Here is an 18,928-nt window from a genome sequence, read left to right on the forward strand (position 1 = left end):
GCTTCTATTTCTTTGGGGGATATGGGACTGTTTAGATCATTAACTTGATTCTGATTTAACTTTGGTACCTGGTATCTGTCTAGAAATTCGTACATTTCTTCCAGGTTTTCCAGTTTTGTTGAGTATAGCCTTTTGTAGAAGGATCTGATGGTGTTTTGCATTTCTTCAGGATCTTTTGTTATGTCTCCCTTGTCATTTCTGATTTTGTTAATTAGGATGCTGTTCCTGTGCCCTCTAGTGAGTCTGGCTAAGGGTTTATCTATCTTGCTGATTTTCTCAAAGAACCAGCTTCTCGTTTGGTTGATTCATTGAATAGTTTTTCTTGTTTCTACTTGGTTAATTTCTCCCATGAGTTTGATTATTTTCTGCAGTCTACTCCTCTTTGGTGAATTTGCTTCCTTTTTTTCTAGAACTTTTAGTTGTGTTGTCAAGCTGCTAGTGTGTGCTCTCTCTAGTTCCTTTTTGGAGGCACTCAGAAGTCGATTTTATTCGATATTAGAATGGCTAATCCAGCTTGTTTTTTCAGACCATTTGCTTGGAAAAATGTTTTCCAGCCTTTCACTCTGAGGTAGTGTCTGTCTTTTTCCCTGAGATGTGTTTCCTGTAAGCAGCAGAATGTTGGGTCCTGTTTGTATAGCCAGTCTGTTAGTCTATTTCTTTTTAATGGGGAATTGAGTCCATTGATATTAAAAGATATTAAGGAAAAGTAAATGTTGCTTCCTATTTTTTTTTTGTTAGAGTTGGCATTCTGTTCTTGTGGCTGTCTTCTTTTTCGTTTGTTGAGGGATTGCTTTTTTGCTTTTTCTAGGGTGTGGTTTCCATCCTTGTATCAGTTTTTTCTGTTATTATTCTTTAAAGGGCTGGATTTGTGGAAAGATAATGTGTGAATTTGGATTTGTCATGGAATATTTGGTTTCTCCATCTATGGTAATTGAGAGTTTTGCTGGGTATAGTAGCCTGGACTGGCATTTGTGTTCTCTTAGTGTCTGTGTAACATCTGTCCAGAATCTTCTGGCTTTCATAGTCTCTGGTGAAAAATCTGGTGTAATTCTGATAGGCCTGCCTTTATGTTACTTGACCTTTTTCCCTTACTGTTTTTAATATTCTATCTTTATTTAGTATATTTGTTGTTCTGATTATTATGTGTTGGGAGGAATTTCTTTTCTGGTTCAGTCTATTTGGAGTTCTGTAGGCTTCTTGTATGTTCATGGGCATCTCTTTCTTTAGGTTTGGGAAGTTTTCTTCTATAATGTTGTTGAAGATATTTGCTGGCCCTTTAAGTTGAAAATCTTCATTTTTATCTACTCCTATTATCCGTAGGTTTGATCTTCTCATTGTGTCCTGGATTTCTTGGATGTTTTGAGTTAGGGTCTTTTTGCATTTTCTATTTTCTTTGATTGTAGTGTCTATGTTCTCTATGGAATCTTCTGCACCTGAGATTCTCTCTTCCATTTCTTGTATTCTGCTGCTGATGTTCGCATGTGTGGTTCCAGATTTCTTTCCTAGGGTTTCTATCTCCAGCGTTGCCTCACTTTGGGTTTTCTTTATTGTGTCTACTTCCCTTTTTAGGTCTTGGATGGGTTTATTCAATTTCATCACCTGTTTGGTTATGCTTTCCTGCAATTCTTTAAGGGATTTTTGTGCTTCCTCTTTAAGGTCTTCTACCTGTTTAGCAGTGTTCTCCTGTATTTCTTAAGTGAGTTATTGAAGTCTTTCTCGATGTCCTCTACCATCATCATGAGATATGGTTTTAAATCCGGGACTATCTTTTTAGGTATGTTGGGGTGCCCAGGACTGGGTGGGGTGGGAGTGCTGCATTCTGATGATGGTAGTGGTCTTGGTTTCTGTTAGTAAGATTCTTATATTTGCCTTTCGCCATCTGACAATCTCTGGAGTTAGTTGTTATAGTTGTTTCTGGTTAGAGCTTGTTCCCCAGGTGATTAGGTTAGCCTCTATCAGCAGACCTGGGAGACTAGATCACTCCTGAGTTTTAGTGTTCAGAGTACTCTCTGTCGGCAAGCTCTCCTCTTGCAGGGAAGGTCCCCAGATATCTGTTGTTCGAAAATGCCTCCTGGCAGAAGTTGTGATCCACTCACCAGAGGTCCTAATATCCCGTGGAGGGTCCTTTGCGGAACTTGGGGTTGTCCACAGACTCCTTGCCCAAGGTGCTCCCATGCTGTCATGGACTGGAAGGGACTTGTGATCCTGATCAGGCCAGGTTTTCTGCTTCCCTAATTAATGCAGTCTCAGGTGCCGCACGATTGGATTGGAGCAGAAGTTGTGTTCCACTCACCAGAGTTCTTAAGATCTCGTAGATGGTCCTGTGGGGACCTTGGGGGTGTCTGCAGACTCTGTGCCCAAGGTGCCCAGGTGCTGGCATGGACCAGAAGGAAAAATACATATTTTCAATATTGCTATGGACAAATATCTACATTAGACTGTTCAATTGATTACTGTTTTTTATCAAACAACTTTTATAATACTCATTTTATTGTTACAATTTTTAAAAAATTTTAAAGAACATGATAAAAATCGAAATGTGTTGCAGGTTTTGAAGGGGGGTCTCTCCAGGAGAAGTTGGGCTACAAAAGGGAAAGAAGAATGTGAAGTATTTCTATTTACTCTAAATATGTTTTTAAATGTTAACAATTTCAGATAAATTGAAATTATGTATCTTTTCTCATCAAAATGCAATAAAACTTAAATCAAAGGAAAAAATGCAGCTGAATAAACAGTCTCCCCCTCACTATCCAAAGAAAGAATTATTTTCACTAAATTCATTTTGACACAAGAAGTTTCTATTGTGAATATCCTGGCCAAGAAGTGACAATATTTTACCTCAAAGAGTTTAGCTTAAGTAGTTCACGTACAGGTAGATATCCCTAGTTTATCATTCAACTAACATTCAATAATGTAGTTACATGACATTATTTCATTTTCCTAGTTGTCACAAGAATTCTATATTAATCTATGTAGTAAGTGTTAAACATTCTGTTAATTCGGTTTATATGTCATAGACACATTGGTATTGATGAGTTAATGATTATTATCACATTCTTTAAATTTTAAAAATATTCATCTGTACAGGTGACATCCCTAATTGAAATTTCACAAGAGACCCACTGTCAAATTAACATAATATAGGAAAATATTTACAGAAAATGATATTCTTCTTAATGGGTCATGACATGCATATGTTTTTCATGTATTTCCCAAGGAATTATGTGCAAAACATGATAGATTTCTGAACATCGTTGTATTGGAGAGTGATCACATGATCTAGAGATTAATGTTGTGATTCAAATAACAGGACATTGAGAAGGAATCTTGGAACTTAGCCTGTGTGTGAAACTTACAAGGTAAATGAATGGAGCTAGAAAAAAAATCATCCTTAGTGAGATAACAGACACAAAAAGACAAAAATGCTGTCTAATCATTTATATGAGACTTTTTTCTGTTAAGGATTAATACAGCAGGCTACAGTCCCTATATCCAATGACATTAGGTAAAAATTAATGGCTGGGGAGAGTGAATAATCACCCTAGGGAGCATAAATAAGATGTATAGTTATGGATAGATGTGATTCAAACAGTAATAGGAAGATCAAATGAGGAATGGAGAGAAGAGGTGAATACAGAAGGGACTATAGGAATGAACAGCTACATCTAGGGATCATGTGAAGTGTTGCATTTTAAAACAAGTGCAGTTGAAGTTACTTAAAATATACACATATTTGTAAGAAAATTTAATTGAAATCACCAAATAATGGTAAAGCCAAAATCCAAATGGTTATCTCTATCCAGTAAATGAGAGTTGTATTGTCAAATGAGTTGCATATAAATTTTGGCCAAAGGGACCCCATGAGAACCCAAACAACCCAGTTTATTGTCAAGGCTATTGGATACTCTACACAATAGCTGAAGATACCACCCCACTGAGTACAGAGAAGTAAACCTAGAATCTTTACCACCATTGACTAGTACACAGTGTACTCAGAGAAACTCAGCATATTACTAGAGGAAAAACGATAACACCACACAAATTTGAACACTTCAGTCTATGATGGTGAGCTGCCTGCTGAATCCACTGGTACAGCAGTGAAGCAAAATTTCTGGAAATAACAACCCACTATCTGATTCAAATAGAGGCCCGCTTCATGATATGAAACATGTGCCTAACAATGCCTTGTTAGCCAATCACCTGAGATTAGAAAGGCAATAGACTTAGGAAAAATCTAAATACTACTCTTCTACAAAAGAAACACAGCAATATAATCTATTTGTAATGAAATTCCTCTATACACATAGATCAGTATTTTTCACAGCTTTCATTATAGAAGTCTCCTCCTATGCTGCATAACAATAATAGAGGCACACAACTGAACAATGATCAGAGAATGACAGACTGAAACATTCAGCTCCAAAATGGGGATCTCTATAAATATTGCTGACTGCAGGGCTTAGGGAAAACAGCAAGAAAGTATTCAAGAAGATTGTAAGAAAGAGTGATGAGGGAAGACACAGATGAAAGAAAGCCTTCTCTACATACCAGGATTTATAAGGTATGACATCAAAGGGAGACTGGCAACAAGTAAATATGTGGTATATGTGTAACCCAGACAAGGTTTTTGTGCAGTACTGGCAACTTTACACAAGCCCCATCACTACCACAAATTGCTATTCTAAAATAATAACTGCTGGCCAAGAAATTTTTATTTTTCAATAGATTTCAACAGTGTAATCAAATAAAACTCAAGAGTCAGCCCCAATGGCTGATGGCCAATACAAAATTAATTCCCTGATATATAGGAAGGTTTTACTGTTGCACAATGCTTTGTCTCGGCAGGGTTTTTTTTTTTTTAAACTTTACAGGTCTTTGAGTACATATTACAGTTCTGATTTATTTTGAGGGGATGTCTAATTGGGAAAATATGTCTGTCTCTCTCTCTCTCTCTCTCTCTCTCTGTGTGTGTGTGTGTGTGTGTGTGTGTGTGTGTGTTCATGTGTGCATATATTTCTGAATGTGATCCTTGCAACTTTACTTTTGGTATTTCTTTCTTTCTTTCCTTCTTTCTTTATTCTTTTTCATTTTATTCTTGTTTGCTAATTTTTCATTGTATTTTTTTATCATTATAAAGTAGGTACCTTTAAGTATTCTAATGAGAGATAGAAAGAACAGTATGGATTTTTGTTTTGAAAATTGAGGAGGAACTGAAAGGAATTTAGGAATGAAAACACACAAGAGTATATTCTATGAATCAAAACTACATTGACAGCCCATCTTACATCTGTCAGAATGTGTAAGAACAACATCACAATTGATAGCTCATTCTGACAAGGATCTGGAATAATGAGAACACTCTTCCAGTGTTGGTGGAAGAGCAAACTTCTACCGTCACTATGGAAATCAGTATGACATTTCTGCAGGTAGATGGAAATAAGTCTACCTCAAGATTCAGTGTACCTGCTCTTGGGAATATACCATAAGTATGCATCATCCTCTTACCAGGACATTTGTTTAATCATGTGCTTTGTTGTTCTACTTACAAAAACAAGACACTGGAATCAACCTAGATGTTCCCCTAACAGAAGAATGAATAAAACAATATGTACATTTACATAATGTAGTTTTAATACTCAGATGTTAAAAATGATATCATGAAATATTCAAACAAATATATGGGGATAGAAAACATTATACTGAGTAAGGTACACCAATTCTAGAAATATAACTATTGTATGTATTTGCTTATGTTTTTATATAAGCTGTTAAAAACATTGTAATAAAAATAAATGTTATAGTAATTAGGAAAAGAGGAATGGACTAGATAGTTCCATAGATATCTATAGGAGGAAAGAAGTTTTTGGGTGAACTGAGTCAAGGGGGATGAAAATAGGATGAGTATGTAGGAGGTGGGAAGTAGGAAGCAATTGAGGGAGTTAATGAGAAGAAGTACAGCTGGAAATAAAGGGCACTAAAGGGGCATCATGAAAACCTGATGCAATGGAAACATGCTGTAATATATGAACGTGATCCTAATGAAGTCTCCATATAATGAGGGAGATGGAAAGTTATTGGCCATCTCTGGTCAACAAATGAAGCTATGAGTACTGGTACTGTGTTTCAAGAATATAAGTTGTTGGTTTAAAAGATGAAGTGGAATCTGCCCCCTCCCCCCCATAAAAACCTAAAAACAAACAAAGACTCTTGATAAGACAATAGGTTACTCTGCAAAAACTGACAGCAAATTCCCACTGCTCAAGATAATAGCACAACTCATCATACATTGAGTGGTAGGACAACCCCTGCTGCAGATTATGGAAGATTCACATGAAGACCAAGTTGCACTTTAGCTATATATATACTAGGGGCCTAAGTTTTCCCATGCTCACTTTTTAAACCACAGTGTTTTTTGTTTCTTTTATTGAAAAAAAATTTCCACTGCCCTTTCTCTGGTATCTTCCTATCTTAATGTCTATTTAAAAGAGAATTTTTTGAAGTTTAGCCATTATGAGTAATATTTTCTCTACCCCCTTCCTTGTCGAAGATTCTCCTTCTTTTATTTTATTTTCTTAAGATTGTTTTTATTAATTAGGTATTTTCTTTGGGGTAGCATTGGAAATGTAAATGAAGAAAATACCTAATTAATGAAAAATTTTTAAATTTACATTTCAAATATTATCCCATTTCCTGGTTTCCCATCCAGAAACTCCATATCACATACCACATAACCCTGCTACTATGAGGTTGCTCCTCCAACCACCGACACAATCCTGATTCCCTGCCATAGCATTCGTCTATACTGGGGCATTGAACCTTCACAGGACAAGGGCCTCTCTTCCCTTTGATGCTAGACAAGATCATTCTCTGCTACATATGTGTCTGGAGCCATGGGTCACTCTATGTGAACTCCTTGGTTGGTGGTTTAGTCCCTGGGAGCTCTGGGGTGGTTTCTTTGGTTGATATTGTTGTTATTCCTATAGGGGTTGCACACAGCTTCAGCTCTCTCAAATTTTTCACTAACTCCTCCATTGGAAACATACTGGGAGTATGCTCTGGCAAAAAAAAATATTAATCCATGTTTATCCTGCCCACAAACTGTGCTAGGATATTGGTAGTATAAACCTTGAGGGAGAAATCAACCAATCTCTGATTTGACTCCATGGGAAGGAACCCATTCCTGACAATGTTCAAGCAAACTGGGAACCAGCAACTAGATAGAAGAAAGACCTCAGGTAAAACCAATAATATTGTTATCAAAATGTGACTTCTTAATACATTCTTCCTTGCTCAGAGCAATGCAATACTTAGCCATCATCAGAGATGCTTCATTCTTTATTCCTACAGCAGAAAGTAGTAAATACAGAAACACAATCCAGATAAGATAAGACACAAAACAGAGAGAGAGAGAGAGAGAGAGAGAGAGAGAGAGAGAAAACAGAGAGAGAGAGAGAGAGAGAGAGAGAGAGAGAGAGAGAGAGAGAGAGAGAGAACAATCGACAGCTGACAGCTCCAGGTGAGGTGTCTCTCATTCTATTCCTTCCTCTCAAAGATCAGAACACTCCGTAGAAGTTGTAGCAAAAGTGCACGGGAGTCAGATGAGACAGAGGACACCAGAAGAAGAAGAAGATGATCTTTAACAAATATGCAATGCTTACTTGAACACACAGAAACTGCAACAGGAATTACAGTACCTACACAGGTCTGCACTAGGTCCTCTGCATATATACTAGAGCATTCATTTTAGGGACTTTATGGGACCATTACACAAGTGAGTCTCTGATTCTTGAGTGCTCTCTTGGAACTTCTATTTTTCTAATGTGTTTTCCTCTATAGCATCAAAATTTTTGAAAATATTACTATACTTTATTTTATTCTATTTTGGTTTTAAAGCACAGAAACATGTTCAATTCTAATGACAGACAGATAATGAGTAGATCTAAATTAGAGAGAAGACGGAAAGGAATCTAGAAGAAATGAAGTGAGGAGAAATATATTCAGATTATATTGTGTGAGAAAAGCATCTATGTTCAATTACATATAGACAAACAGTTTACATGAATACCTAACATGAAAAAGTAAAATAAAAGAAACTTGGCAAAGATATGGACTAAATATATGTACTGGAAAAACCAAACCTAAATTCTTAGTCACCTACTGTGTAAATCAACAACAACAACAACAACAACAACAACAATTCCAGTATTGGAAATAAAGATAATTAGAGGATGTGAGGAATCCAAGTGTTAAGTGAATCTTATACATGAGTGAGTATTGTTTGAAAATGTTAAGAAATGGTGCTAAAAAAAAAACTGTGCCCACGGTGAAATGAAACAGACCATTAATTAGTGGAAAAGGAGAGTATTCAGGGAAAAATATGTTCAATGGATCTGCAAGGTATGTCAAGGATGATTTCAACATCTAGAGTATGGGATCAATGCTTAAATTTCTAATCAGAGAATAAAAGATAATATTTTTATTAGTTATTTTTTTATTTAAATTTCAAATGCTATCACGAAAGTTCCCTATACCCTCCAGCCGCCCCTCCCCCGTCCTCCTCCCTGACCCACCCACACCCACTTCTTGGCCCTGGCATTCCCCTGTACTGGGGCATATAAAGTTTTCAATACCAAGGGGCCTCTCTTCCCAATGATGGCCCACAAGGCCATCTTATGCTACATATACAGCTAGAGACACGAGCTCTGGGGGTAATGGTTAGTACATATTATTTTTCCACCTATAGGGCTGCAGACCCCTTGAGCTCATTGGTACATCTTATAGATGACTGTGAGCATCAACTTCTGTATTTGCCAGGCACTGGCATAGCCTCACAAGAGATAGCTATATCAGGGTCCTTTCAACAAAATCTTGCTGACCCTTGCTGGTGGGATTGCAAGCTTGTACAACTACTATGGAAATCAGTCTGGCTGTTCCTCAGAAAATTGGACATAGTACTAACGGAATATCCAGCAATACCTCTCATGGGCATATATCGAGAAGATGTTCCAACTGGTAATAAGGACACATGCTCCACTCTGTTCATAGCATCCTTATATATAATAAACAGAAGCTGGAAAAAAAACCCATATGTCTCTCAACAGAGGAATGGATACAGAAAATGTGGTATATTTACACAATGGAGTACTACTCAGCTATTAAAAAACAATGGGTTTATGAAATTCTTGGGCAAATGGACGTATCTGAAGGATATCATTCTTAGTGAGGTAACCCAATCACAAAAGAAGTCACTTGATATGCACTTACTGATAAGTGGATATTAGCCCAGGAACTTAGAATATCCAAGATACAATTTTAAAACACATGAAAACCAAGAAGAACAAAGACCAAAGTGTAGATACTTCATTCCTCCTTAGAATAGGGAACAAAACACCCATGGGAGGAGTTACAGAGACAAAGTTTTGAGCTCAGACGAAAGAATGGACCATCCAGAGACTACCCCGCCCAGGGATCCTTCCCATAATCATCCACCAAACCCAGGCACTATTGCATATGCCAGCAAGAGATAATCTTTTACTTATCGCCAGTAGTTTCCCATTGGCTTAGGTATAGCTGGCTCCTTAGAACAAGCTGGTACCTTCTCTGTAAGCCTGCATTTACCTGTCTCGTTGGAAATCTCATTGTCTGCACAGGGAGTGCAATCAAAGCAGCAGACAGCCTTGCCTTCTTTGGCAGCTTTCCTGAATCCAGGCCTACAGCTTTCACTGCATACAGACCGAGGAATCTAAGACAAATGAAAGCTATTAGCAAATGGCTGGGCTTCTTTGAAATTTTTGAGTAAATAGAGCATTATTGAGTATAACTGAGCAGTTACTTTTCAAATGCTTACAAGTGCAATTGAAGCTAACAGAGTTTGATATTGCTATTTTCACCATGTTTAGGGCTACACAACCCACATATTTAATTCTTGGTTGAACCTGAAGATATTGATAAGTATAGATTTTTAAAGTAATTTTCAAGAAAGTCATGATATGCATTTAGATTAAGTTGCCTCTATGCTTACGGGCTATTAGTAGGAACTTGTATATTGAAAGTGGTTGTTAATGTTGACTGACAATTTTAAAGGTCTTGGATTCATTTTGGAATTAAATCTTAGGCATCTCCACGAGTAGTTTTATACTTGCACCTACCAAAGATACGAAAAACCACCAAAAGTTGGAGATCAGCATTTCACTGGCTACTGTCACTCACAGAATGTAAATATGATAGGAATGAGCAACAACATTTTTGATCTCTAACTTCACTCTAATTTTGGCCTATGAACATGTCATCACGTCCTCTGGCTTCTAAAACATCCTTTCCCACAATATAATGAGTGCTCACAGAATCAGCATAACCAACCTGATCTCCACTCACTTGCTTTTGCTGACAATTTACATGAAGTAGCAAGTCAAACATTACACACACACACACACACACACACACACACACACACACACACACACACAATCAATTGTCATTCCATTGTGGCTTTTCAGATAAATTTATTTCCCAGCTTTTCAGAGGCTGGGAAAATAAAATGTCACCTTACCTTATTGTAATTTCTACATCTAGGTGACAAAATAAAGCTTTCAGTGTTCTGAGGCTGATAATATTCAACACTCTATTTTTAAAAATTGCATGGGTATTAGGAAAGTTAGAAATAAACATATCAATTGATCAGAGTCAAGGAATGAGTAATAGTCTCTGTTATCTGTTTTTATGTGAAGATCCTTATTGGTAGTTCAATGTTTATTGGTAGTGAGTGAGAGTTCATTGATCATGACATCCTAAAAAAATACCATAGTTTTTATGAAGGTCAAAGCAGTAAGAGAAGTCACACCTCACCTTTGTAAACCCTGTAGGCCACTGTATCATCTGTTCACATAAAGAGAGCTGTAGACCCTGCGGAGCATTTAGAGAATAGGTTCCTACTTTCACCTTTAATCCAAAACCACTTGGAAAATTCCAAAAATTAAGAATGTCATACTGTGAATCTAAGTTTCCTCCCCCATGCATTGCTATCTGTCTTCTCGCATGACTTCTCATTATTGTGTTCTGTAGAAAAGGGTGAAGCTAAAAGAAATGCAAAAACATATGTTGTAAAACATAGGAGGTAATAAAAGATTTTTTTTAAAGCACTACAAAGAATCTCATTTGAAACAGCCATTTCCAATGGAAATGGTGAAAGTCATGAAGCCAGGACAGCTGTTTGTCACAGTTCCAGCAAAGATAAACCAAATGCCTGAATCACTGCCATTCAGTTTCTCTTTCGGTTTGGACCTCAGTCTTTGGCTCTCTTGGGATCTTTCTGTATTATGATTCATTATACATTGTTTCCTGTGAAAATTATGTCTTCATGTTTAGGAAAGTCTCAAACTTAATGTTCTTTTTGCTCTTTAAAGAAATAAATTTATTTGGCCCTATTTGGAAGAGTTCCTTTTGAGATCATAATAAGCATGAATAAGCACAAAACTATAAAATTCTAAATGAAGCCATGACTCCAGGGATCTTCTTGGGCATATACCCTTAATCAAACACAAGTATTATAGATTGTACAGGTTAAATTTAGAAATATTAGACAAACTCTTACTAGACAGGAGAACTTGTAACTGACTGAGGACCATTTTTTAAAAATACACTTAGAGCTCTCTGAAAATATAGTTTAAGCATAGGGAATCATATACCATATACACATGGACTGATAGAATTCAGTAAATAAGATAGATTAACTAAAATAAACTTTTACTATTTAACAGTAGATACAATAAAATTATATAAATAAATGCATTACATATTAGTATTTATTATTCATGTAACAACCAGTTCAGATATTTTCTTTGTGTGGACTGCTTTAAAATGCAAATACTGCCATCTTAAATGCAGACTGTCATATAATAAATATGTCTGTTTTGCTGGAGACATTCCTTAAATTCTTTGAATTAGAGTTCCATGTATATAATAAAAATGAAATCTCTTCTATTTGTACTTTCTAATTTTGATTGAACTTTAACCCCAAAGTTGTAATGAAAAATCAAAACATAGTTGGAGACAAAATGATAAAATCTGTATTTCTTGGATAATCATTAGGCTGTCTTTCTTCTGTAGAACCGCTATAAATGAAGAACCAGTCTGACTGCCAATTCGAGCTTTGTGATTCTGACAAAGATGCCTGGGTCTCCTCTCTTACTGACAAGTTGTCTTCTCTCGAGGAAGCCTAACAACCCTCAGTGTTGATACCTGGCCCTCAACTCTTTTAAGCCCAGGAGATTAGAATCATCGTAAAAAGAGCCTTTATAGATGCTGAGTAAATGAAAGATACTTGGATTGATGTGCAATAAGTTTCAAAAATCTCATTCCATACAAGATAAATCATTGAATTAAATACAGCTAAGTCACCAAAACAACAATTTACATGGATTTAACAAATTCATATTTCTTTGATAAGCTAACCCAACCTATTAACTTGTGGAAATGAGCTTCTGTCCTTAAAAGAAGGGATTGAAAGTGTGAAATTTACTTTAAGCTAATCTTTCACTTTATAACACTGCGTTATAAATGCTCAAAAGCATTTTAAGTGGTAAAGATCTACTGTACTGTCCACTTTCCTGAGAAATAAGTATTGGAAATATCAAATTTTAACACTGAAGATATTATGAAGATAACTGTGAGGCTACATAAATTCAATATTAAGTTTTTTTTCTTTTTCTTGGCACTCAGTTTATAAGGAACACTTGGGATTTAGCATTTACTAAAGACAGAGAAACAATATTCCCTCCATTGCTTATTGACAGCATAGTCTAAAACATGTGATGTTCAATTTGATTGCCTTAAGACATAATAAAATGCTTTATTGCTAATATTATAAAACAAAGTAAGGGACATTACTTGCCAAGGGGATAATTCCTTTTCTTCTCCATTGGGATATGGTTGGGTCTGTATTTGTTGAAGATTCATCTCATGGAGACTATAGGCCACTGCATACACAGCATTATATATATGGTAGCCTTCTTCACCCATGACTGGCTCAAATTGGTGTCTTGGAAGTAAATCCAAAGAAGCATTGGGTTGGCAGTTCTCCAAAAGTTGACAATCAAATTCAGAAAATGAGCACTTGAAAAACAAATGCCAAAACTTAGGAAGATAGGTGTCCTCTGGGTATTTGTAGGGATTAACTGTTTGGACAAAATTCATAAACTCAACCATCTCTTCACGGTGGTGTGAAAAAACTAAACTCCCATGAAATGACTCTACCATAAAATAATCAGAGTGGGTATCAACATCCCATGAAGAGTTCAAAACCCAGACTTTCCATGTCACTAACAGTTGTGCAATATGTCGCATTAAACCTTGTACAGAAGTAATGTCTCCATAAATAACTATGACATTTGCGGATGATTCCTCAATCTTCTCCATATTTTTCCATTGTTCATTGGAATATGCATTCCATGTGCCAGAGATCATTTTCAGAAAGGCTATGCAGATGCCATGATTCTCCATATTTTCTCTCAAGTCTAATAGTATCTGAGTCCCTCTGTGGTCATCTGGGAGGATCAGACCAACCCAGGACCAGTGGAAATGAAGCAACAACAAGACTATGGCAAGTGACAGAGATGTGTCCTTGGGGGCCATTTGGTAAAGAGAATTAAACTGACCTCGGTCATTCAAGATAGAATCAAAAGGGCCAAAAGTGACCTGAAGAGATAACAAAATACATTGGCATCAAACACAATCTTAGTCTTAAATCAACATGTAGAAACAGTCAAGATGAACATGGACTTGTCCTGTAAACACATTACCTTTTTCTCCACAAACATTGCTGACATTTCTCCAATTACAATTACATAGCTGGTCTTACCCACCTCTACTTTCATTCTAAGTAATGTAAATATGAATCTAATGTAAAGTATCTTCATACTTTTCTTTGATATGTGATTAACTCCAATGACCCTATTTTAAATTTACAGATGCATATAATGTCAACAAAGGATACATGTTTTCTAGGTCCCACATCCCATTCCTTACCTGAGGTATTTTGTAGAGTTGTAGGAATGTTCCAATGTGGGCAGAAGTTGACCATGATGGTCCTGTGAGTATAGCAGGTGACTTTCTCTTGTGTCCACAGTCAAAATTAGGAAAGGAATTAATTTTCCCTGTGTGCCAAATAAAGGCACGATAGAGAATATTCTTTTCAGTATATGGAATATTATAGATTCCATATCCAATAGTTGTATTGGGTAGAAGATCAGGGTTCCTGTTGATCTCTTCAATAGCAAACAACAGGGCCAGAACAAACTGGTAGTTCTTAAACTTATACCTGCACAGATTTCACAAAATTACACAGGAGGAATCCATAGATCATACAACCATTCCATTTACTGCTGTGGTTTTATAAGATAAATGTCAATGTTTCTATGAAATCATTATTATAATATATTCTCAGGGATGTCTGGAATTAGAATGGGCTTTTTAAGCAGATTAGATTAATAATATTATACACCCATTAACTATGGTCTCTGGAATTCTAATTTATCATTATATTGCTTTGTTTAATTTTCATGCACAGAAAAATAAAACTGTCAATAAATAAGGAGTTAGCTTCTGCAAAATACCAGAACACTTGTTTGGATCTTGGCCAATTGCTCAGGCATTTTAAACTGTTTCTCAGCTGTACAAGAATTTAGTTCCATGGTTTTGTATGGTGGTGCCTCGCATTAAACCTATCCAGCTGTGAAGAACTCTTGCCTGTTTTCCTCCATCAAGGACATTAAGAGGTCACCAGGCAGTTTCCACAAGGGGATCCTGAGGTGGTCCAACACTGGCTCTGCATTTGGAGTGAGTGAGGAGGGAAGCAAACCTTTGAGAATTATGCCTCAGAAAGAAAACCAGGCACCTTACCCTAAACCTGTATGCTTGTTCCCGTGAGAGTGGTGACTGGAGACAGATATGCCCTGTGGTGTTTACAGTGTATATAATGGTTGTGTTTGCATAGGGCTGTGAACCTGCACATTAAACCTGAGCGCCTTAACCTGTAGATGAGTGCTTTGGCCCCTCTGTAAATAATGTGAGCAGAGTTCAGGAAGGGCTGGGCGAGCTCGCAGCCCTGGAGGTTGGCCCAAGTGTTTCACAGTCCTCTTGCCTCCTTGTCCCATGGACTTCAGTACTCCTCTTCCGTCTCACTCCCTCTCAACTTCTTATGGATTGCCCGGTTAAAGCTATGGCAGGCAGGTAACCAGTGATTGTCATGAAGGCCTAACTTACAGCCAGGAAAGCCCTTCTGAGACTGGTGGCAGCACATCCAGTAGCCAGGCCCATATGGCAAAGCCTGGCAATGCCACCGGGACAGGGACACATCCCCTTTTACATACTTTTTCTTGCACTGCTTGCAAGGGTCTTCTCTATAGCGTGGGTCTCGAACCCACCGAGAATCTGCTGGCCTGATGTTGTAGTATTCAATAATGGACTTGAAGTAGTGACAGGTACATTTAAGAATGGCTAAACTCGGGCTGGTGAGATGGCTCAGTGGGTAAGAGCACCCGACTGCTCTTCCGAAGGTCCGGAGTTCAAATCCCAGCAACCACATGGTGGCTCACAACCATCTGTAACAAGATCTGATGCCCTCTACTGGAGTGTCTGAAGACAGCTACAGTGAACTTACATATAATAAATATATATATATATATATATAAAGAATGGCTAAACTCAGGGTAGGGAGTAACCTGAAGATTTTTACTATGATGTGGTGGGGCAGGCATGCCATGTACTGCTGAGGCTCCAGAAGCTGCTGGATCTTAAACCTGGTCTCCAAGAAGTCTTGCGACACCTGCTTCTTGCACGTGGCTGCCTCAAGCACCTGTGAGGTGCTCCCTCCCGGAGAGGCTGCTGGCAGGAGCGGCTCCGCAGAGGCATCTTTCTCCTCACATGCACTGCTGCCCTCAGCAGCATCTTGAGGCTGACTGGCCTCTGAGTCCTCTGGTGCTGGGTGTTCCCTCAGCTGGGGGTGCACTTGCTGGTTCTGTCCAGATGACAGAAAGAAGAGCATCCCGGGAAGAGGCTCCTCAAGGGAGTTTAAAGCCGCTGGCCCGTCTTTCTCTGCTGTGCACACAGTGATGCTGATGCACAGCGGGTCCTGCCTCTGCTCAGGACTGTGCTTTGTGAGTGTTACAAGCTCTCTTCTTATACGACGGACAGCATCTGTAGGCAATTCATCAAATTCCTCCACCATTTCTACGTCATCCCGGCTGCAGTTCTTCATAGCTGTTTGCTGACCCGGCTCTAGATCTGTGCTGTCCGTGTGGAAGCTCACAGTGGCTGGCAATGAGGGACAGCTTTGAGAAGTGCCATCCCAGGCCTGCTCCCCTACAGAATGATGCTCAGTTACGGAGGGTTCTTCACCAACAGATATTGGCTGCAAGGGATTCTCCTGAGGGTCGGCTGTGTCTGCAGAGCCCTCTTCACTTTTGTCGCTGGCCTGAGAACCATTAGTGAGCAACACCCTGCCTACATTTCGACGGAAACTGTTATTGCGTGACAAGCTCCCGGGTTCCCGCTGGCCCTGGTGCTTCAGACTCCAACCTGGCTACCATGTCAAGGACACGACTGGATCACCCTGGGATCTACCAGTCTCAGGATTTTCTTGTTCCTTGGGTTCTTCACAAGTTTCCGGAGCAGAGAAGGGCTCAGGTGCAGGCGGTATACCTCGGGACTGGCCAGAAATCTTCACAATGGCAGGCGAATTTGTGCAGTTTTTTGTGCAGCTAGCTAGCAGAGCAGTGGCCTTCTGCTCAAGGAAGGCAACCATCTGTATCAATGACAGAGGCCTCGAAGCACAGACACTGTCCCCACTGTCACTCATGTAGTGCACAGAACAGTGCTCCACGCCACACACAAACGGCTCAGACTGGTAGCACTGGCTGTTGATATCTCTCATCATTTCTAGCTGTAACTTGGCTTTCTTAAGATCCCCTGATTTTTTCCTTCTTTTAGTGGCTCTCCCATCGATATGCCAGGAACTTTTAGTTTTCATACAGCCTATCCTATTGCTATACTGGTGGACTGCAAAGAATGCAATTTTCTCCTTCGTGTTCCCAGGTTTAACAATAGCCCAGGTCCCAGGCAGCCCCTCCTCACTCTGGTGCACGGCTGCAGACAGCACATTCTTTTTGGCTTTAACATTCAAGCTGTTTTCCACAGGGCTCTTCCCACTCATACTGCACAGAACATTTGGAGAAAGGATCCCAAAAGGTTTTCTAGATGATGCTTTGACAAGGGAGGCTGAAGGAAGGACAGTGGGTTTCATGTAGCTAGCTCTGGCCTTCACATCACCATTGGCCTTTCTGTGGCTCATAGGCATCCTCGGGGTGTCCCTGCTGATCTCAAGAGGGTGCTCTTTCTTCTGGAGTTTCCAGTACAGCTTAAGGTGCATAACAGATGCCCTGACTGCTGGGGAGGGAGGCCTAGAAAGCACGTGTTTGTGTTGCTGCTGACTCAACACTGGGAGGAGTGGTGGCAACTTCCCCCTTCCCTTGGTGGGCACTCAGCAATTCTGCACGGGGACACCCTGAGCCCCCCCGCCCCGCACACAGCCCACCCGCAGAGGCCTGGCTCGGGTTGCAGGACTCCGGGCCCATGGAGCAGCAGGGCGCATTTTAGTGTCAAAGTATGCTGTTCCCAAAGCTGTTCTCTTAAGATTATACTTAGTAAATTGTTCTTCAATCAGATATAAAAGTATTTCATAAGACATTTTCACAGTTTATATAGAAAAGCAGCATTATGTTTTATATATGTAAAGAAAGAGAATATTTCTCCACTACAAATTCTTGAAAGAAAACAAACAGGGCATCTTTAAATGCAGAAGTTTTCTGCAGAATTCTGTCATTTTCGTCCTTTTTTTTTAAACTGTTTTTTTTTTTCCTTTCGTTTTTGGTTTACATTTATGTTTGCATCTCAGATACTTTGTACTTCACAACTAGGTTTCTAAAATTTCCTTTTTCCATTCAAGTAGCTGTTAGCATGCCACATATCTGACATGCATGACAGGTCAAAGAATATTGTCTTTGTTTCTCCCTCCTCTATACTCCTTTTCCAGGAACCTGCTGAGATGTATAACTTGCATGACCTGAGGTGTGTTTCTTTTAAACCAAGTGGATTTTTCCAATTATATAACACACACACAACAAAAACAAACAAACAAAACAAAAGACCTTGTATATATCATAATTTAAAATAAATATGTAAGGACACAGTTGTATTTATTAGGATGAAATCATGGCAATCACAGGACTCATAAAGAGCAGGAGAGACTACAAAGACTTAAATAGGAGTGAATAGAGTAGCTATGAAAATATTTTAAGTAAAAATGTATTATGGAGTAAGAGGCCAGCCCCATGGGAGGTCCAGCAGTCTCAACAGACCTGGATCACTGAGATATCTCATAAACTGATCTACCATATAGAGCTAAGTACTGCCTGGTCTGGCTTCAATGGGAGATAAGTACCGAACCCCTTGAGAGATATGACCCCCCTCCAGGGAGTGGGGAGGTCTGGTGGGGTTGGAATGTGGGGTGGGGGCATTCTCTTGAACCCAAGGGGGAGCTATTAGGATGTGGTGAAGGAACTGACCAAGAGGGAATGAGGACTGGAGTCACATTAAGAAAGTCAAATACCATACATCTTTCATACTCTTCATCTAGAATATATATCAGGAAGACACAAGATTTGGTCCTGTAGGACTTGATGGGAAGACTCCATTGCTGAGAGCACTACATATTTGATTCAGAAAACATGGAGAAATTATGCAGTTACTCACCTACTTTCTTTCTCCTAGCTAGATTTCATAGTGCTATAGTGCTGTAAGATGCTATGCCTGCTACCAAGGAAAATAAAATAATCATCATTCTCACCAATCTGTGAACCATGAGGAATATAGCAAT

At 38.7% G+C, this 18,928-nt stretch overlaps 1 protein-coding gene and 1 pseudogene across 1 annotated transcript in view; both read right to left on the minus strand.

Moving 5' to 3' along the window:
* Window positions 1-18,928, minus strand: part of Vmn2r59 (vomeronasal 2, receptor 59) — a 47,190-nt gene that overhangs the window by 21,002 nt on the left and 7,260 nt on the right. The window contains exons 2-5 of the mRNA NM_001105056.1: window positions 14,023-14,314; window positions 12,886-13,692; window positions 10,846-11,073; window positions 9,619-9,742 (exon numbers count right to left, since the gene is read on the minus strand). Coding sequence (NP_001098526.1) covers window positions 9,619-9,742; window positions 10,846-11,073; window positions 12,886-13,692; window positions 14,023-14,314 — 1,451 coding nt within the window. The remainder of the gene's footprint in view (window positions 1-9,618; window positions 9,743-10,845; window positions 11,074-12,885; window positions 13,693-14,022; window positions 14,315-18,928) is intronic.
* Window positions 15,063-17,545, minus strand: Gm7224 (predicted gene 7224; annotated as a pseudogene).

The sequence above is a fragment of the Mus musculus genome, chromosome 7, assembly GCF_000001635.26.
Source record: "Mus musculus strain C57BL/6J chromosome 7, GRCm38.p6 C57BL/6J".
Lineage (NCBI taxonomy): Eukaryota > Metazoa > Chordata > Mammalia > Rodentia > Muridae > Mus > Mus musculus.